Source organism: Scardinius erythrophthalmus, assembly GCF_964197995.2.
Source record: "Scardinius erythrophthalmus genome assembly, chromosome: 11".
NCBI lineage: Eukaryota > Metazoa > Chordata > Actinopteri > Cypriniformes > Leuciscidae > Scardinius > Scardinius erythrophthalmus.
In genome coordinates this window covers 29,463,809-29,482,814 of record NC_138231.1, presented here as the reverse complement: position 1 = coordinate 29,482,814, position 19,006 = coordinate 29,463,809, and the positions used below count along the sequence as shown (strand labels likewise).

General features: G+C 36.0%; 2 protein-coding genes across 3 annotated transcripts in view; one reads left to right on the top strand and one right to left on the bottom strand.

Annotated features, from left to right (window-relative positions):
• Positions 1-308: 308 nt before the first annotated feature.
• On the bottom strand, positions 309-2,830 carry coa7 (cytochrome c oxidase assembly factor 7). Its single transcript, XM_081378394.1, has 3 exons — positions 2,406-2,830; positions 2,189-2,329; positions 309-891 (listed from the first exon to the last, which is right to left on the bottom strand). The coding sequence occupies exons 1-3, from the start codon at positions 2,509-2,511 to the stop codon at positions 449-451; spliced, it is 690 nt and encodes a 229-aa protein (XP_081234520.1). The 5' UTR covers positions 2,512-2,830; the 3' UTR covers positions 309-448.
• A 780-nt stretch (positions 2,831-3,610) lies between these two features.
• Positions 3,611-19,006, top strand: part of zyg11 (zyg-11 family member, cell cycle regulator) — a 17,631-nt gene continuing 2,235 nt past the window's right edge. Inside the window, exons 1-15 of one of the 2 annotated variants that reach the window (XM_081379374.1) lie at positions 3,611-3,918; positions 5,143-5,308; positions 6,079-6,593; positions 10,270-10,515; positions 10,593-10,733; positions 10,822-10,998; positions 12,974-13,038; positions 13,878-13,977; positions 15,034-15,084; positions 15,185-15,346; positions 15,453-15,500; positions 16,559-16,756; positions 16,847-16,899; positions 18,390-18,487; positions 18,579-18,758. In XM_081379374.1, the coding sequence (XP_081235500.1) occupies positions 3,895-3,918; positions 5,143-5,308; positions 6,079-6,593; positions 10,270-10,515; positions 10,593-10,733; positions 10,822-10,998; positions 12,974-13,038; positions 13,878-13,977; positions 15,034-15,084; positions 15,185-15,346; positions 15,453-15,500; positions 16,559-16,756; positions 16,847-16,899; positions 18,390-18,487; positions 18,579-18,758 (2,224 nt within the window). In that variant the 5' untranslated portion in view covers positions 3,611-3,894. Of the gene's footprint in view, positions 3,919-5,142; positions 5,309-6,078; positions 6,594-10,269; positions 10,516-10,592; positions 10,734-10,821; positions 10,999-12,973; positions 13,039-13,877; positions 13,978-15,033; positions 15,085-15,184; positions 15,347-15,452; positions 15,501-16,558; positions 16,757-16,846; positions 16,900-18,389; positions 18,488-18,575; positions 18,759-19,006 lie in introns of both variants that reach the window. The other variant, XM_081379373.1, reaches the window with a different exon arrangement.

Sequence of the window (19,006 nt, the reverse complement as noted above, 5' to 3'; positions counted from 1 at the left end):
CATTGCAATCTGTAATAGAGAAGTTTGCCAGAAACCCCGATATTGTCTGTGCGTATTCAATTTATCTTGAGTATGCTTCCATCTAGTGGCCGTTTTTACGTACAGCACCTGGTAAAATAAATAAAACCTACTGATTTCCATGGATGCAATTCTAATTCAGACCAACAGATTGTTAGTATTAAATAATCTCTAATTATAATTCTATGATAACTCTCACAGTCTAGATTATCTAATGGAAACACTTTCAGTAATATATTAGCTTATATCAGCATCAACCTAGATGAACAAAATCACCCTCAGACATTAATCAGTTATGACAACAAGCATCAAAGAATTATGTTTATTAACATTATTTATGCTGCTTTTATATCCGTGATATCAAAACAGCAAGGCAGAATAATTGTCATTGTCATCACAATAACAATAGTCCTTGTTATAACAGGTTACCTCACTCCCCAAATTTCAGTTGCCTTTCTTTCTGCTGTCCGTGGAGTTCCCTAGCCCTGTTCTTCAGCTCCTCTGCTTTCTGATCATCCTTCTCCGTCCCATCGCCCAGTTTGTACATGCGGCTGGCATTGGAGCAGCCCCACACGTGTCCCAGCTCACAGGCTCGCAGGGCGTACTTTAGAGCCGATGGCATGTTTTTGTCCAGCCCTGGAGATCCCTGGATGAAAAGTGTGCTCAGGTTGAAACAGCTGGGGGCGAAGCCTCCTTCACACGCCCTCTCGTAATACTGTCGGGCCACCTGTACGTCAGTGCCCCCCTCCACGCCTCTCCCGTCATGGGCCAGCAGAGCTACGTTGTGACAAGCGTCCACAGACTTCTTCCCTTTGGTGTTGCATGCCTTCATAAAGCAGGAGTACGCCGACTTTAAACACTCCGTCACACCGCCTGAGGTCATAAGAAGTTGTCAGTTGTTCAAATGGAAAGCTGTTGTTATTAGAGTGTTGCAGTCGTAACGTCAAAACCCGGAAGACTTATTCTCCACTGGCTCCCTTGAGATTTTGCTATGGGTTATTTATGTATATATATATATATATATATATATATATATATATATATATATATATATATATATATATATATATATATATATATATATATTAGGGCTGTCAAAAGATTAATCGCGATTAATCGTATCCAAAATAAAAGTCTGTGTTTAAATAATATATGTGTGTACTGTGTATAATTAAATTTGTATATATAAATACACACACATGTTTGTATATATTTAAGAAAAATGTGTAATTTATATATAAAAAAAAATATTTATATATAACAAATTATATATAAATATATACAGTATATGTATGCAAATATTTCTTAAATATATACATGCATGTGTGTGTATTTATATATACAAAATAATTATACACAGTACACACACATATATTATTTAAACAAACTTTTATTTTGGATGTGATTAATCGTGATTAATCTTTTGACAGCCCTAATATACATATATATATATATATATATATATATATATATATATATATATATATATATATATATATATATATATATATATATATATATATATATATATATTATAACATTAACATTATTAATACTTGTTTTAATATATAATCTTTATATATAATCTTCATATATATATATATATATATATATATATATATATATATATATATATATATATATATATATATATATATATACATACAGTAAATATATACATTTTATAATCGAATTTAGAACAAGAATTTTATAATTTATATATTTGAATTCATTTTGAATAGATAGATAGATAGATAGATAGATAGATAGATAGATAGATAGATAGATAGATATTTTAGAGGATTTACATATATTTTAAAAAATTAAAATAAATGTTAATATACTTTTCAAAAATAACCAGATTCAAAATTTGCTTTGTCAAAAATAATAAAAGAAAAATAACTGAATAAACTATTTTGAATCAAATTGTAAGGATATCAAACAAGAACCCTTTAAAAGAACGAACTGAAATTCTGAAAAGAATGAACTAAGAGGAATTTCAGTTCATCCAGTAGGATCACATTTAATTATGCAGTTACAATTTCACTATTTCACTATTTTGGCAATAAAAACAAATAAAACTTTATAAATAAACGTTTTTATTCAGTGTTTACTTTTAATATTACTAAATATTGGTTCGTGGGAGGGATTTTTCCTAAACTGTCTTTACCTTTGCCGGTGACATGGTAAGCCCCGAGCTTATAGCAGCTCTCTCCATGGCCATTCACCTCGCAGTTGTGCTTGAGAACCTGGGCTGTGGCCTCATAGTTCCTCTTCACACCCTCCAGGTAATCCGCCAGCCTCTGACACCCTGTTAAACAGAAGAGGAACAGATGAAGCTCTCTCTCACAGTTCAGCACCAGCTCGAGACGGACAGCGCCTCCGACCTTCAGGATCCTTCTCCCGGTGACACTGGTAGCTGTACTCCACTCCTAAATTATCCAGGAACTGCTTGACCTCCTGTTCGTCCTCAAAGTTAATCAACCCGGCCATGTGCTCATCGATCTCCGATCACTTACATACACCGGTGGAATGTCTCACGGCAAGCTACTTTTGACCTTGCTCACTGATTAGTTGTGCAAGAACATACAGTTGCAGAATAGTGAATGGCATAAAGGAATAATAAACGCGTCAGTCTAAGACATAGAAATTAATTTAGGTCAGTTTAGACATGCGTTATCAGACATTCACAATTGTGAAACCGTTACAACACGATGTGCTAAAGCTACACATGCACTGAAGCCAGTCTAGGATCGCTTCCTACTTCGCTCAAAGTCACCAACGGGCTTCCGTAGGCCCCGCCCACTGTGCTGTCTTTTCGTGGCTTCACATCCACATTTATATTCAGATTCGTTGTATATTCTCAGATAACATAGCATTTGTGGATATAAAATGTACCTAAAAAATAGCATTAAATAAAACCTATGCTGTACTTTGCAATACTAGCTTAAATAGAAAAAAAAACTAAATATCCTTTTAAAACTACAGAAATAGCATCGTTAACATGGGAAACCATAAAACTCCTGAAGCGAAACCATTCAGAATGTTGTTGGATGACAAAAAATAAGCATTTTTCCCATTAAAGTAACGTTAAGACTGGGTAAATACCATAGACGGTAAATACTTAATCCATGTTTGTAGGTGTATGAAGACAAAAACGTACTTATCTGTATCTATATCTCTCGTGTGTGTGTGTGTGTGTGTGTGTGTCTTGATTTATACTGTTTGCTTTACCCCTTATAGTTACTAATGGCATTTCTAAAAAAAAAAAAAGAAAAAGAAACTTTCTGGAAAAAAAATGCTTATTTATTAGTTTTTCATTGTTATGAGCTTACATACATTTTCGTTGCAAATGCTGTTATGTAGGCTGTTTACTCTAGTCGTTCCTATATTGTTGTACAAATGCAAATACCATAGACTGTAAAAAAAAAGTGTGTGTGTGAGAGAGAGAGAGAGAGAGAGAGAGAGAGAGAGAGAGAGGCAAACACGCATTTAAAGTTGATAACCCGTAGGCCCCGCCCCCTCTGACGCAGATCCGTTTCCCCTGTGACGAGCCTGTTTACTTGTCAAGACGTCGCTGCCGTTTCCTCCCGATATAAACCCCCGTCAAAATGCCTGACAGCACGTAATGATCTGACTTTCCACCAGGACACATCCGTCTCCTAGAGAGCAATGCAAACGAGTAACACATGCTACAGTGGATTTATAGCACTTTTAAATACCAACAAATAGGATCAGCAAATGTTTGAAGACAGATGTTTGGAGGCTAGCAGGCTAATAAGCTAAAGAGCATTTAAATCGGATTGTGTTTGATCTACACCTCAACCCACTTGCCATTATCCGCACAAGAGGCTGTTTCTGGCATTTGAGGCCGTCATGATCCATCTTTTGGACACCGTGGTAAGACTTTAACTTACATGTCACACTACTGTATGTAGAAAGCGTGTGCAGTTCAACAGATGATTCATAATCATGCTGAAGTACTGTATGTCATGCTGTTTTTTTTGTTTGTTTGTTTTTTCAACTGAGGTTTGTTGTATCATGTTGGTGGTCATAAATGTTGTAATATGAATGATTGACTGTCAAAGACATGCGTATACATGGAGGTTGATGTTTTCTTAGTTCTTTAGTGGGCTGATCAAATTGTAGGTGCCAAAAATGTATAGTTTCAACCCCTACAAGAGGTGGTGATCCATGATCTAGAACCATTGAGGAAAACACTAACACTAAAACACTAACTAGAGGATTGTCCCTATATAGTGTACTAGGGGTCCATTTGTAGACTATTTGAGGGCTTTTCGATTCTTAGATGTCACAAACCACCAAATATGATCTTCCTCATTCAAGGGATGTCTGTACTAAAATTTAAAAGGCATCTAAATATTTTCATTTACAAAGACCCAATTTATACTGACTAAACGGAATGTAATATATAGTGTATCAATTTAAAATATTTTGAAACTAATTAGTATTAAGTTACACTAAATTTGTTTTCTACTCACTATAGAAGTGTACTGGTAAATGTATTTGATTTCATTCATTTAGTTGTTTACATATTTATTTTTGCCTAATTTGTATTCTCTGTTAATCCAATTTTGTATTTATTTTAAACCAACTTTTATTTTATGCATTTACTTATTTATTTTAAAGGGTTAGTTCACCCAAAAATGAAAATTCTGTCATTAATTACTTACCTTCATGTCGTTCCAAACCCGTAAGACTTTCGTTCATCTTCGGAACACAAATTATATATCTCTCCATGAGATAGATTGGAGAGTTGCTACGCAACTGTCAAAGTGACGCTTCAAAAAGTTCATAAAGAGATGGTAAATGTAATCCATATGAATTGAGTGGTTTAGTCCAAATTTTCTGAAGAGACACAATTGCTATATATGATGAACAGATTGAATTTAGAATTTAGCACTCCCTGACTCCAGTTTAAAAGTCCATGGGCAAGTTTTATTATGCAGTAAAGTGAGTTTGTCTATCCACCGCCACTGAAAGTAAAAACGCCCGCCTTCCCATGTTTCTTGTTTTCATTCTGACACATGAAGGGTTTATTTCATCACCAGTACATCTAGAACCATAGCTCTGACTCAGTTCTGAGTCATTTTGTTGTTGTAGGACGAGGCGTCCCCGCCGTCTCTGACCGATCTGTGCATGACTCTGGTGAGCTCCAGGCTGGAGCTCTTCTGTGAGATGCGTGATGACGGCTCTCTCTCCTTCCGGGAGCCGCTGGTCTTCCCGCAGGAGCTGGCCGACCAACTGCTCTGCAAGATGGCCACTGAGGGTGAGTACGAGCCATCGTCTGTGTCAAGGAATGTTTGATTAATTAAAAATGACACTCCTGTACAACACAAAATGCATAATTGTTGTTTCATGTAGTATTTTAAAAGGGTAGTTCACCCAAAAAAAACAAAAACAAATCTGTCATTATTTACTCGCCCTCAAGTTGTTCTAAACCTGTGTGAGTTTCTTTCTTCCGCTGAACACAAAAAGATATTTTGAAGAATGTGAGTAACCAAAAGTTGATGGACCCCATTGACTTTTATAGTATTTTTTTCTGTCTCACTTTATATTAAGTGGCTTTAAGTACTATGTACGTACTTTGAAATTAATAATTTGATACAATGTACCTATTGTGTACATGCATGTTTTTGCATTGTACTTATATTTAAAAAAAATACCTGCATGTAATTACAACTGTAATTAATTTATGTAATTACATTTGTAATTACACTGTTGGCCCTTCCCTTACACCTTAACCCACCCTTAAACCTACCCATACCACCACACCTGTCCCTAACCTTACCCGTGTCACACCTCAATAGCAGTAAAAGTGTTTTACAATACAACATGAACACAATAAGTACTTAAAGCCACTTAATATAAAGTGGGACCTTTTTTTCTATACTATGGAAGTCACTGGGGACCAGCTTGTCCCGTCCCGCACTGTTGCGTCCCACGGATCTCTAAAACAGGCCTCCTCACAGTGAGTGCGTGTAATCAAATGAATGGATGTTAAATTCGAAACACTGAACATGATGGATTCTCTTCCAGGCCTGTTGAACGACAGTACGGTGGGAATCTTCCGGAGCTGCCAGCAGTTCCGCTTGCGTCACGCCTGCATCCGCACCGCTCGAATCTCCGCCGAGGCCTTCCACCGGGCCCTCTGCCCCCACCGCCTCGTGGAGCTGGACGCCTCACGGGTCAACGCCGACCTCACCATTGCCGACATCCTCCGAGGTCTCTCGTCCAACAAAACCCTGCAGGAGGGCCTGCAGCGGCTCGTCCTGAACGGCCTGACCATGTCTTCTCTTGAGGAGCCTAGCCGTCGCTGTTTCAGCGCCATGCAGGGGTTGCGCGCGCTCAGCGTGTCCAACGTCGACTTTTACGACTCTGGCTTGGTGGACGTGTGCGCGCTGCCCCGCCTGGAGAGTTTGGATATCTCCAACACCTCGGTGACGAACCTGACCCCGCTTCTGGGGTTGAGGAGCAGGCTACGCTACCTCACCATGCACCAGCTAAAGAGGCTGGAGATGACCACCGCTCAGCTGCTAGCTGTGCTCAGTCAGGTCAGCATTGTTAGAATTTGTAATGTTGAGGTCAATGAGGGCATTTCTGTCGCTTTCTAGAAATAAAGGCATGTGTAATTTTTAATGTCTCTAAAATGTCATGTCGTGTAACCATAAAATAAAGAATAAGGGAGTTTTTGGGGAGTCGCACCACATGACATTTTACAACCGGAACTAACCGTGCTTACCAAGTTTTTACTTACCAACGTACTTACCAACTGTGTCATAAAAAAGTCCAATTATTGGATTTTTTAAGAGACTTCTTGACCTTGATACATAGTCATGAAGGTTTGTAGGGTTTAGGGCGGCTCAAAATTAGAAAAAAACTGACATTGCGATATATTTTTTTTTCTGCAGTATATTGCAATATGGAAAAAATGCAACAGGGAAGTTTCACCAGATGTCTTGAATGGCTCAATCTGGAAATAATTAGTCATAGTAGAACGATTGAGGTCATCTTGTAGGGGATTCATGTGCTTATGAATAGACTAAAATGAAAAAATTAGATTTTACTCTGAAGATTTATTTTTTTTAGTGCAAAGCATCCTTTTAGAGCTGAAGAAAACTTGGGTTTACTCAAACAAGAACCAACTCTTTCAGGAACCTTAATGTCAACAGTTTAAAGAACCTTCCACTTAAGTTGTATGGCCACATTCTCACTGACCCTTTTTGACCCATTCAATATGACTGTTTACATATTTATTATTTATATTATTATTTTTAATATTGTGATTATTACTTGGTAAAAGTATTAAACAAAATAAGACAAAAATCGAATACTATTTTACTTAAAAATTGTATTTAATAAAACATTTATTTTATAGTACAACTTTAAAATGACAATACTAATAGTTACGTCTCAATTCATCTTCGATTAATTATGTAATTAATAAGCAATGAAGTAGATTTGTTTAAATATTTTAAGAAATAATGATAAAAAGATTATGCCAAACCTCATAACAACATCTTATAAGAATTTCATTATTGTTTTTCTATATTATTATTATATCAGAACAGTTGTATCAACCAGACTTTTTTGTCATCATGCTGCAAAAGATTATTTTAAAAATTAATTGCTCATAAATTGAAAACATGCTCATCATAGAAATGGTGTATTAATATTAAAGTCATCGTAGGGGTGAATTGTATTTAAGATGTCCTTTTTGAGCAGAGGTCTGAACTTAAATGGTTGTAATTCATGATGTTTCGCAATACAGAACTAAGGTTGGTCTTAGCAGCCAGCAGATTATTGCTGAAGTAGCACTTCAAAATGAAAGTAAAAATGTTGTAGAAGTTTGTTAACTGTAAAGCAAATGTACTTTGTACTTTGTATTTTGTACAAAATGTTTTACCAAATAATTGGGATTCTAAAATTGCTAGAAAATCAAAGCCTTATCAGAAAAAGTTAGCCTACTAAAATGTTTTAAAGTACCATTTCCATGGTACTGCAATGTCCAATTTCACAATAATTTACACTGGATGAATTGAGTGTTTTGGCTTTCAAATGATACCTACTTTATGATGATTACTAAAATAGTGGTGCAGGGATGACATCAAAACCCGGAAGACTTATTCTCCACTGGTTCCCTCGAGATTTTTCTATGGATTTTGATATGGGTGAGCAGTTTACGTTGTACAACAAAACGTCCAAGTACCGTCAAGTTATGGTTACCACAGACCTTATTTTACTCATAAACTGAAAGAAAAAAAAAACATTATAAAAACACAGGAAAATCCTTAAAGAGCCAGTGCCAGTAACTAGGGCATGTTTACACGACAATGATGATTTCCTCTGCGTTTTTTGTGTACAGACGACAACGTTGTCAAAAGGATCCCCATTCACACAGATCCATGAAAACGACTAAAAACGCTGTATTATTCTTCCAGGCCAGTAGTTGGCGATGTCACTTTGTAAAGAGAAACTACACTCCTATAGACTGAACACGTAATACGCAAGTGCATGACGTCACCGTTTTCACCGTTTTCGTTTTTGTAGTTTTCATGGAGACGATAACAGTATAGTTTTTAAAAGCTTGCACTTTGAAACCCATTTTCAAAAATGTGTGTTTTCATGCTCCCAACACACTGTTGTCGTGTAATTGAACGGCCAAAACGTTTTTAGTTTAAAACTGTATCATGTAAATGGCTCCTCATCCTACCGGGATTCGACGTCATCCCTGCAGCACTCTATATGTGATGGGGACACCAAGTGCACCAAGTGTCCTGCTACAGCGCCAGACAGTTAACATAATGTATTTTTGAATATATGAACATACAAAAACATTATCATCATCACGCTAATTCGTTGACTAATTTGTAGCCAAGAGGTCCTTTGTTTTGCTTCTGTGTGATAATATGATTGTATATTAGGGCTGCATGATAAATCGCAATTTACATGAAATCGCACTTAAACTGATTCGATCGTGATTTTGAAATCGCAAATGCTGCGATTATTTTTTTTTTTTTATGCGCAGCTTGTCATTGATGTACGGCTCTGTAAACGCTGCTCCATCTGAAAGCACTGTGAGTCTGAGTCACTTATAACGTGCATTTGAAAAAGCAACACGCATCAAACATCTTTCCAAACATGAGAAGCATTTATGAATAGGGGTGTGACGGTTAGTATATAACCGTGAGACAGACGGTTATAGTTGAACACCGTCATTACAACTCTATAACCGCCAAAACCGTGTTATTAAAATATTTTTTACAAACATTTTTTATCATAGAGAATGTTTAAATACTAATTAAAAACAATTGTTAACAGTCTGTGTTATTAATGGTCTACGTCGTTTCCAACTGTATTTGATTCTTTGCCAAGTAGCCTAGCCCTTGACCGACCGCCAATCATTTGAGATAGAAATAAAAGCTATGACGATGTGCCATCATTATGAGATTTATTAAACAAATGAAAAACATTTGCAATAATAAACATTAATAATGAACATTTGCAATCGGGAGACATGGTTTTTACCACTTAATGAAGTTTTGTTTTGTAAATCGTCAGACATGATTTTTACCACTTCATTAAGTTTTGCTTTGTAGAAAGCCTTTCTTTAAAGCGAATTTCGTTTTGTACAAATTGTATCTTAATTTTAATAAATGTTTCATCAACCAATTGCATGTATTTAATAAATAAAAAGCAATATAGGAGACAATATAATAACCGTGACATGAAGGTTCCGATGCGCCGCGTTCACTTGCATTGCATTGTGAAGTTGAACTAGAGCGCATCTCATCGTAAATAAATGAAACTCAGGCCTATGCCTCATACATTAGCATTAAATATCTTTGCTGCTGCATCCTTTCTGGAACAGACAAGGGCTTTCTTGCGGCTCGCATCAGCAGAGCATTGCATCGTCCATAGACCGCAAAACAATCAGCGGTTGGCGGGCGGGTGCGGCTTTGAAAATTGGTCAAAAAACGTTGGTGCGGATGATGAGTTTTGTGATGCGGTTGCGGTCTTGCGGATGAACTAATATCCCATCCGCGTATCTCTATTGATAACAACATTGAACACTACACAAATATTAATTTTGTTGTCCTATAACAGACGAACGTCGCAAGCTGCACAGAAAATAATTGCAGCCTTTGCCAAATCGCGTGCGGTTCAGTGCGATTAATCGTGCAGCCCTATTGTATATGTCTAAAGCACATTATTTTTGTGTTTCTCCAGCTGGAGGGTTTACAGCACCTTGATATCTCCGATGATAAGCAGTTCACATCAGACGTTGCGCGCCAGCTGCTGGAGACTCCTGGCATCTTGCCTCAGCTGGTGTCTCTGGACGTGTCTGGCCGCAAGCAGGTGACCGATACAGCGGTCAAGGCTTTCGTGGAGGCGAGACCGGGCATGACCTTTGTTGGTCTGCTGGCCACCGATGCTGGATTCTCTGACTTCCTGTCTGGAGAGGGGAGCTTAAAGGTAGGTGCTCGCACGCCACAGCAGGATCATTTCAAATGGAGGTCATAAGTGTTGTAAGTGTTTTTCTGTTTCTGCAGGTGACTGGCGAAGCCAATGAGACCCAAATCTGTGAGGCGTTGAGAAGGTACAGTGAGAGGGAGGGCTTTGTTAGAGAGGCTCTCTTCCACCTCTTCAGCCTCACTCATGCCATCGAGAAACCACGACCTGACATCCTGAAGGTACGCACTCATCGAGACCGCGAGATTAATCAAAGTTCACTGCATTTTTCCATATCAACCCTCACGTCTCTTTTCGGCCCTTCTGCAGCTGGTCGCGTTGGGGATGAAGAATCATCCGGCCACATTGAATGTGCAGCTGGCAGCCAGTGCCTGTGTGTTCAACCTCACCAAACAGGAACTGGCTTTTGGAATCCCCGTGCGGCTCCTGGGGAACATCACACAGCTGCTACTCGAAGCCATGAAGACCTTCCCCAACCACCAACAGGTACGCAAAATAATGCGGTAGTGTGTGGTATAGAAAAGTCATGGTCAAAATAGAATGATCTGACAATATTGAATGTATTTGATGTGTGATGGTTTAAAATTGGGATTTAAGTACATTCAAAATGTTTAATGGTAGTTATACTACAGGGCCGTTGAATGCTTGAATCTGATTGGTTGACGGACATTCTAAGGTGTGCATTATTTTCAGGGAAACGCACAGCTAAAGTAGTTCCAGGCAGATCTTGACCGCATTACAGTTCCATATCACTTCGCGTAGTTAACGGTAATAACGGAAAATAGGATACAATTCATAACAAGAAAAAGCATTTAGCCGCATGCACTTGATCTGGAATTTTCAATGTCTAGCTTCACAATCAATAGAAACATGCAGTTTAATTTGAATAAATAAAGTATATAGTCCTATCTATAATCAATAGCAAATTAAACTGAATATGAATGGATAGTCCTGCAGCACAGATTATTATTGCAGATAATATAACAAATAAAGAATTATTGATAGGTCTACTTGTTAAAAGAGCTTTGTGTTTCATTTATTTGGCTAGTCTGTCATCTGTCAAAAAAAGAAAAAAAAAGAATGAATTCGAATTAATTAAAAGGAATTGAACTCTAAAATGACGTTTTGGAATTAGCAACGGAGGCATGGGATTAGATGCGTAAGAAATTAGTCCTACATACAAGAGCGTTTTAATGACAAAAACTTTACAAACGTCTTGAAATACATAATCTGAACAATGTTTCGAGGTGTGGTAACTGTAGTATAAGCGGAATAATTGACTTCAGGCCGTTGAATTATTAGAAAAATAATGCACACCCGAGGTGAACGGCCACTCCGCTTCGCGTCGTGACCGCATTACCACCTCGGGTGTGCATTATTTTTCTAATAATTCAACGGCCTGTCGTCAATTATTCCTTACTTATTTGAAATATATGTATACACACACACACACATATATATATATACATACATAGATATTATGAGGTCTCACTCTCTATATATATGGTAACACTTTATACTAATCCAATACTTCTACAGCATTTACTAATATTAGTTAATCTCATAATTTACTAATACATTTTTAAGATCAAAAGTTTAATCTGTTAAAATTAGTTAATGGTGTTTGAATTAGCATGATAATGAACATTTTAATTTACTAACAGTATCAAGGGTTATTAAATCTTTTAAAATATATATGGTTCATCATTAGTTCATGTTAGTTATTGCATTAACTATTGTTAACAAATGAAAATTGACTTTAACTAATACTATTAAAAATAAAAGTAGATATTAGATGAAAAACTTAAACTAAAAATAAATGAAAATTAGAAATGTAATAAAATTACTAAAACTAAAATAAATTAAAGCTATATAGAATTCTTTAAAAAAATGAATAAAAATTACAACAAAATTACTTAAACTAAAATAAAAATGAGAACTGAAAATCTAAAGATGAAAGCTTATTCAAAATATTACTAAATACTATAATAGTATATAATAATACTAAAATAACATTGACTCAAACACTGTTTTTACAAATGAAGTATAAATCCATCTAATGAAGGTCTTCAGGAAAATTAAATGGATAATTTAAAAGTGAATTAAAATAACTGTGATATTCACAGTGTAATTTTATATCACAAGCAAAATCATTAGCAATATATTTTAATCATTCAATATTTATTGCCTGTCCTATTTGGAACAGTGGATTTATAAATTAAATTGAATGATATGATGAATGTATTATGCGGTCACTTGCATGATTGTCAACACTTCTACGGGAAGTATCTTTACAACAAGGCGATTCTGAGAACATCATTTTAATTTTTACGTGATCGTTCAGTTCCCCATGATGATAAAACATAACTTTTTGAGAATGAGGAAAAGACATAGAGAGGGCTTTGCATGTGTCAATTCTGATTTCCCCTTTAACAGCAGTTCTGTTTTTGGTTGTGTACAGCTGCAGAAGAACTGCCTGCTGTCTCTCTGCAGTGATCGAATCTTGCAGGAGGTTCCCTTCAACAGGTAAACGCGTGTGATCAACAAATACTTTCACACGTTTCATAAACCCTTTACAAAGCCGTATGGTTGCTCGGAGAATTGAGTTCAAATTGATATCTCAATATGGCTTGGTAAACTATACAGCACGGATTTTCTACACCAAAATAGAATAATCACTCTCTTGAGTTTTTGTCTTGCTGCTGATAATGCTGTGGTAATATGAATACACTGAAGTAACACTTTGAAATTTGAAGTAACATTTTGAAGTAATTAATTAATTTAAAGTCTTAATATCTGATTTGCATGACCGGTGTCCTCACTCAGTCTTTTGCTGGGTTTGATTGTTGCTTTTTGAAATGACCGTTCGTAGCTTTGAGGTCAGTTAGATTTTTAAATGTTTTTGAAAGAAGTCTTTTCTGCTCACCAAGGCTGCATTTATTTTCCATAATCTATTTTAAAATGTAATTTATTCCTGTGATGGTAAGGCTGTATGTTCCGCATCATTACTCCAGTCTTCAGTGTCACATGATCCTTCAAAAATCATTCTAATATGATGATTTGATGCTCAAAATACATTTATTATTTATGTTGATTATTATCAAAATATCATATTTTTGTTTATATTTTTTATTAGTTCTCTGACTCATTTTTTACCAGCACTTTTGATTACTTTAATACATAGAATTCAACAGTTCTGTTCATATAATAAGTCAACAGTTTAAATGCACCTTCTCATTCTTAGGACTGATTCTAAAAGTTTTTTTAGGTTACCAGGTACATACTTTCAGTCAAGTGTGTCCAAACTGGTAGTGTGTTGTCTTGTTGACAGATTCAGTTGGTCAGTTTTGACGTTTGTTTTTCAGGTTTGAAGCTGCCAAGCTGGTGATGCAGTGGCTGTGTAACCACGAGGATCAGAACATGCAGAGGATGGCCGTAGCTATTATCTCCATCCTCGCTGCCAAGGTGAGCAGCTACAGTCTGCGGGTGAGAACAGGTTTAACCGTAGAGAGAAAACATGACCTGGGAGGCTCCCAGAAAACATTCAGAACATTCTGTCACAGTGATGCATCTTGGAATGCAATATGACGGACGGGTGACGTGCAGATTGAGCCTGTCACGTCAGAACGCTGACGTCTTGTCTGCGGTTTGTTTTTTTAGTTAAAATTTTTGTTAGTTTGTTAACCGAAAACCGGCTGCGAAAAAGTTTTTTTTTTTTTTTGAAAATGACGACGTTGAAACGGTGAATGTATTGGCATGAATCCATTTCTTTTCTTTTTAACCTATTTCACATGCAGAGCGATTAGCCAATCAAGAGCTTATTTACATATAGAAGTCTTAAAGGTACAGTAGCAAAATATCAAGTAGTTTGTCTGAACACAAAATGGCTGCGTCACACAACACAATCACGTACAATTAGAACGCATCCGATGTTTAATATACATTACGTGGAGAGGGATTTGGGGAGATTTTACCCTGTGAAATGGATCAGAAATAAAACGAGCAACCAGACATTTTAATTTTGATTGCTTGTTTGTGTATGCTTAGAAATGCTTATTTACTGGGGAAAAAAACAGCCTCTCCACTATCTCGTAATTCGTTGCACAGACCTTTCAAACTGAAGCAGCCGATACCTTCCACTTATTCACCATGGTAAAATGAATGAATAATGAATGGAGGTTTTCTAGGACTAATCGATGGAAATAATGACTGACATGACATTATTATTCATAACTGCCCAACCGTCATAGGTTACTCATCCTCATATTGTTCCAAACCCGTAAGACTTTTGTTCATCTTCGGAACACAAATGAAGATATTTTTGACAAAATCTGAGGGCTTTCTGTCCCTCCACTGACAGCTACCACTTCATTACCACCAGTTCATATGATCTGAAAATTCCTCTTGTGCATATGATCGGGGCTCCACGCAGCTCCTATACTACTCTCTATTGGAAATGAAGGATTTTGTTTGAATGTCTTCCTTAACTTGACTCTTTGTTTGCGTGTGTTTCTTAAATAGCTGTCCACTGAGCAAACTGCACAATTGGGAGCCGAGCTTTTTATCGTAAAGGTATGGGAGTTTTTCCCCCTAGATTTAACAGTTAGCACTTGTAATACCTGAACAGGAAGAATAGTGTATACTTATCTCTCACACACTCTTCAAATCATAGCAACTCCTGCACATTGTGCGGCAGAAGACGTGTCAGGGTACCGTCGACGCCACGTTGAAGTTCACACTCAGCGCTCTGTGGAACCTCACGGATGAATCTCCTACCACCTGCAGACACTTCATAGAGAACCAGGGACTAGAGCTCTTCATCAAAGTACTCGAGGTAAACACTTTTCAAACCTTTTTATACAATTTTTGGAAGAACATAACTGTAATTTGTAAACTTGATCGGAAGTTCTAATTTTCAAAATGTCTGGGTTTTTTTTCAGTCCTTTCCATCAGAGTCATCCATTCAACAGAAGGTGTTGGGTTTACTGGTAAGAAACAATGTATAAAGTTGGGTTCATATTGAAAAAAAAAAAATTATTGAATATAATATGTAAATTGTATACACATACATTACTGTTCAAAAGTTTGGGGTCAATAAGATGTTTCTTTTAAGAAATTATTTTTTTATTCAGCAGAGGCATTGAATTGATCAAAATTGACAGTAAAATCAAAATGGTACAAATTTATGGTACATCTACATTTCAAATAGTGCTGTAACATGTATGTGTATATATACAAACTTTTATGTTAGATAGGATTATTAATTTCAAAATAAGATGTTCTTTTGACATTTCTATTTAAAGAATACTGAAAAAAAATGTATCACTGTTTCCACAAAGGCTGCACAACAGTTTTCAACATTGAAAATAATACGCAATCATCATATTAGAATGATTTCTGAATGATCATGTGACTCTGAAGACTGGAGTAATGATGCTGAAAATTCAGCTTTGATCACAGAAATAAATTACATTTTAAATATATTCAAATAAATCATTTAAATGATTGTTTTCACAATATTAATGGTCAAATATATGCAGTCTTGTTGAGCATAAGAGACTTCTCTTAAAAAAAAAAAAAAAACTAGGGATGCACGATATATCGGCCACCATATCGGCTATCGGTTAAATATACAGAATTATTGGTATCGGCCAAAATCTTCATATCGGTGCATCCCAAAAAAACTAAAAACATTTAAAATCCCTAACTTGAACAATAGTGTGTTTGTGTATATTTTAAGAAGCATTTAAAACATATAAAAAAAAATGTTGTATCAACACTTTAATAATTCTAAAGAGGGAAATACATATTCCAGTGCTGTGGATTGAGGCGAGTGATTCTGGAGCTGTGGGCAGCACTGATAAAACGCCTTCTCGTGTCAGAGGAAGCACTGCTGAGGGATTATGCTAATAGTTTCCCTTAGTTAGAAAGTATAATGAGGCTTTCATTTTGCATTCAGTGGTATTTTTGTAGCTGAGTTCCCCTGTGCTATTGTACTTGGCCTATCTTGTCTAGTTCTGAATGTTTTGTGTGCTTGTGTATTCAGAATAATATTGCTGAAGTGGGGGAGTTGCACGGTGAGCTGATGGTTCAAAGTTTTCTGGATCACATCTGCTCTCTGCTGCACAGTCCAGAGGTGGAGGTCAGTTATTTCGCGGCAGGCATCTTGGCCCACCTCACCTCACGGGGCGAGAAGGTGTGGACCCTCGACATGTCGCTCAGGAACACACTGCTGGAGCAGCTGGTGCGTGCTTGTGCAAACAGAAGTCAAAATTGCTTGGGTATTACACCAGAGGCCTGAGTAAATGGCTTAATAATCATGTGTCTCTCGCAGCATTCAGCGATTCTGAAGTGGCCAACGCCGGAGTGTGAGATGGTAGCGTACAGGTGAGAAATAACACCACAATAAAATATTCTTTACTGAATGTGAACCATGGACAGTATCAAGTACCAGACCTGACAAACTCTGATGTTTTTATGTGTGCCTATGAACATGTGATGTAGATAACGCAGTTTAATTGAAGAAATTATTATAGAAATATATCACTATTGTGCAGTGCAATGTATTTCTCAAAGAAAAAATAGCAATAATAATATTATAGTTTATTAACTCTTTCCAATGACACAATTTTCCGTCATTTATGAGAATGCTTATCCACCATTGACAGAATTTTACAGCTTTCTTTTGATACATTGCATGTTCAGATATTCATACAACAAAATATTCTGGGGCCAAAAAATATTTGTGAAAATTATCAAAAATGCTGATGGCTGGCAACTTAAAATAAATTCAAAAAAGCTGGCGGGGAAAGAGTTAAAAAAAAAAATTAAGGAATATAATTAGTTTTTTCCAAGTTTTAATTGAAAAAGTAAGCCTGTTGTGTGTAAAAATTAAAGAAATTGTTCACATTTAATTTTATTACATTACAAACGATTAATTAAATAGAAAATTGCCACTTATTTTGATAATAAAACTGCATTAACTCAAAACGCAATTCAGAAAAATGTAAACAGACCGCACACAATTTCAAATAAAACAAATAAAATGCATTTCATAAGGCACTATTATTGTGACTTTTTTTTATTAATTATTCAAGTGTTTAAGTTTTAATAATTCAGTTGTTTAATCATTATTTTTTTATTATTAAAATGTAATTAAATCATTAGAATGAAATACAGAAAAAATTTAACCGAGAACACTGAATTTGAGGGGGGGGGGTATTATCTGATTTGGGCTACAAAACAATTAATAAATGTTGAAATATAAATTATTATACATTATATGAATTATTATTATTATTAATAATTAATATTTTTATTGTTGTTTAAATATTTAATTAATAGTGTTGGGGAGACCCCCCCCCCTCTTTTTTCAATTTATTGTATGATAATTTATATTTATTTATTCTAAAAGTAATTAACTGAAACATTATTGGCAGTACTAGTTGTATTGAGTATTATTTTATTATTATTTATATACTATTATAGTGATATTATATTTATTAATATTTTTAATTATATTTTTATGTTTAGGTTTCATTTTTATTTTAGTTTTAGTTATTTTTCTGGGGGTTTTCTACCTTTTTTTTCTTCTTTTTTTAGCTTGAATTTATTTTTATTTCTGTTTTTTTTTTTTACATTATTTCCATTCAACTTAAAGAAAATTAGAAATGTTACCTTGGCAACTAAACTTTTTTTTTTTTTTATCTAATATTTATATTTTATTTCAGCTTTATTTCAATTAATGAAAACAACTTTTAATAGATTTAGTTAACAATAACAACACTGGTGTCACATCTGGGATCTTTACCTAGTGTCTTTTATGCACTATAAAGATTGATTTCTAGTATTATAATGAGATGACGTGTCTTTTTCAGATCATTCAACCCTTTCTTCCCTTTACTGGAGTGCTTCCAGACCCCAGGAGTTCAGCTGTGGGCCGCATGGGCGATGCAGCACGTCTGCAGCAAAAATGGTGAGATCAGCACCCTAGACCCAACGCTTCTGAGCCCAGAGACATTTTGTGTTGTTCATTTTATTTTCCCATTCTGCCCTGGTGGAAGCAGCGGGGCGGTACTGCAGCATGTTACTGGAGGAGGGAGGACTGCGGCAGCTAGAGGCCGTGATGTCACATCCCAAAACCCACGGCGATGTGCTGCGATTGGCTGAAAGCATCCTAGACAGTTTACATCGCCACAGAGCACGCACAGGATACGCAGGCCCGGCAAAAATACACATACATACAGGTACGTGTCCACAGACAAACCAAAGTGCTTTTTGAAAGGCAGAACTGTTCCTTTTAAATTTTAAGGGATAGTTCACCCAAAAATGAAAATTCTGTCAATCAATTACGACTTCCATTCATCTTCGAAACACAGATGAAGATTTAAGAAATTCGGAGAGATTTCCATCCCTCCATTGAAAGTCTGTTAACCCAAAACTCTGGCGCTTCATAAAGGGATCATAAAAAAGAAATCCATATGAATCGAGCGGT

Excerpts from the sequence above, each read along its gene's own strand:
- coa7 (XM_081378394.1), bottom strand. The coding sequence starts at position 2,511 with ATGGCCGGGTTGATTAACTTTGAGGACGAACAGGAGGTCAAGCAGTTC. Across the intron at positions 2,330-2,405 it reads CCGGGAGAAGGATCCTGAAG|GGTGTCAGAGGCTGGCGGAT; the intron begins GTCGGAGGCGCT and ends TCTGTTTAACAG. Across the intron at positions 892-2,188 it reads TTACCATGTCACCGGCAAAG|GCGGTGTGACGGAGTGTTTA; the intron begins GTAAAGACAGTT and ends TTATGACCTCAG.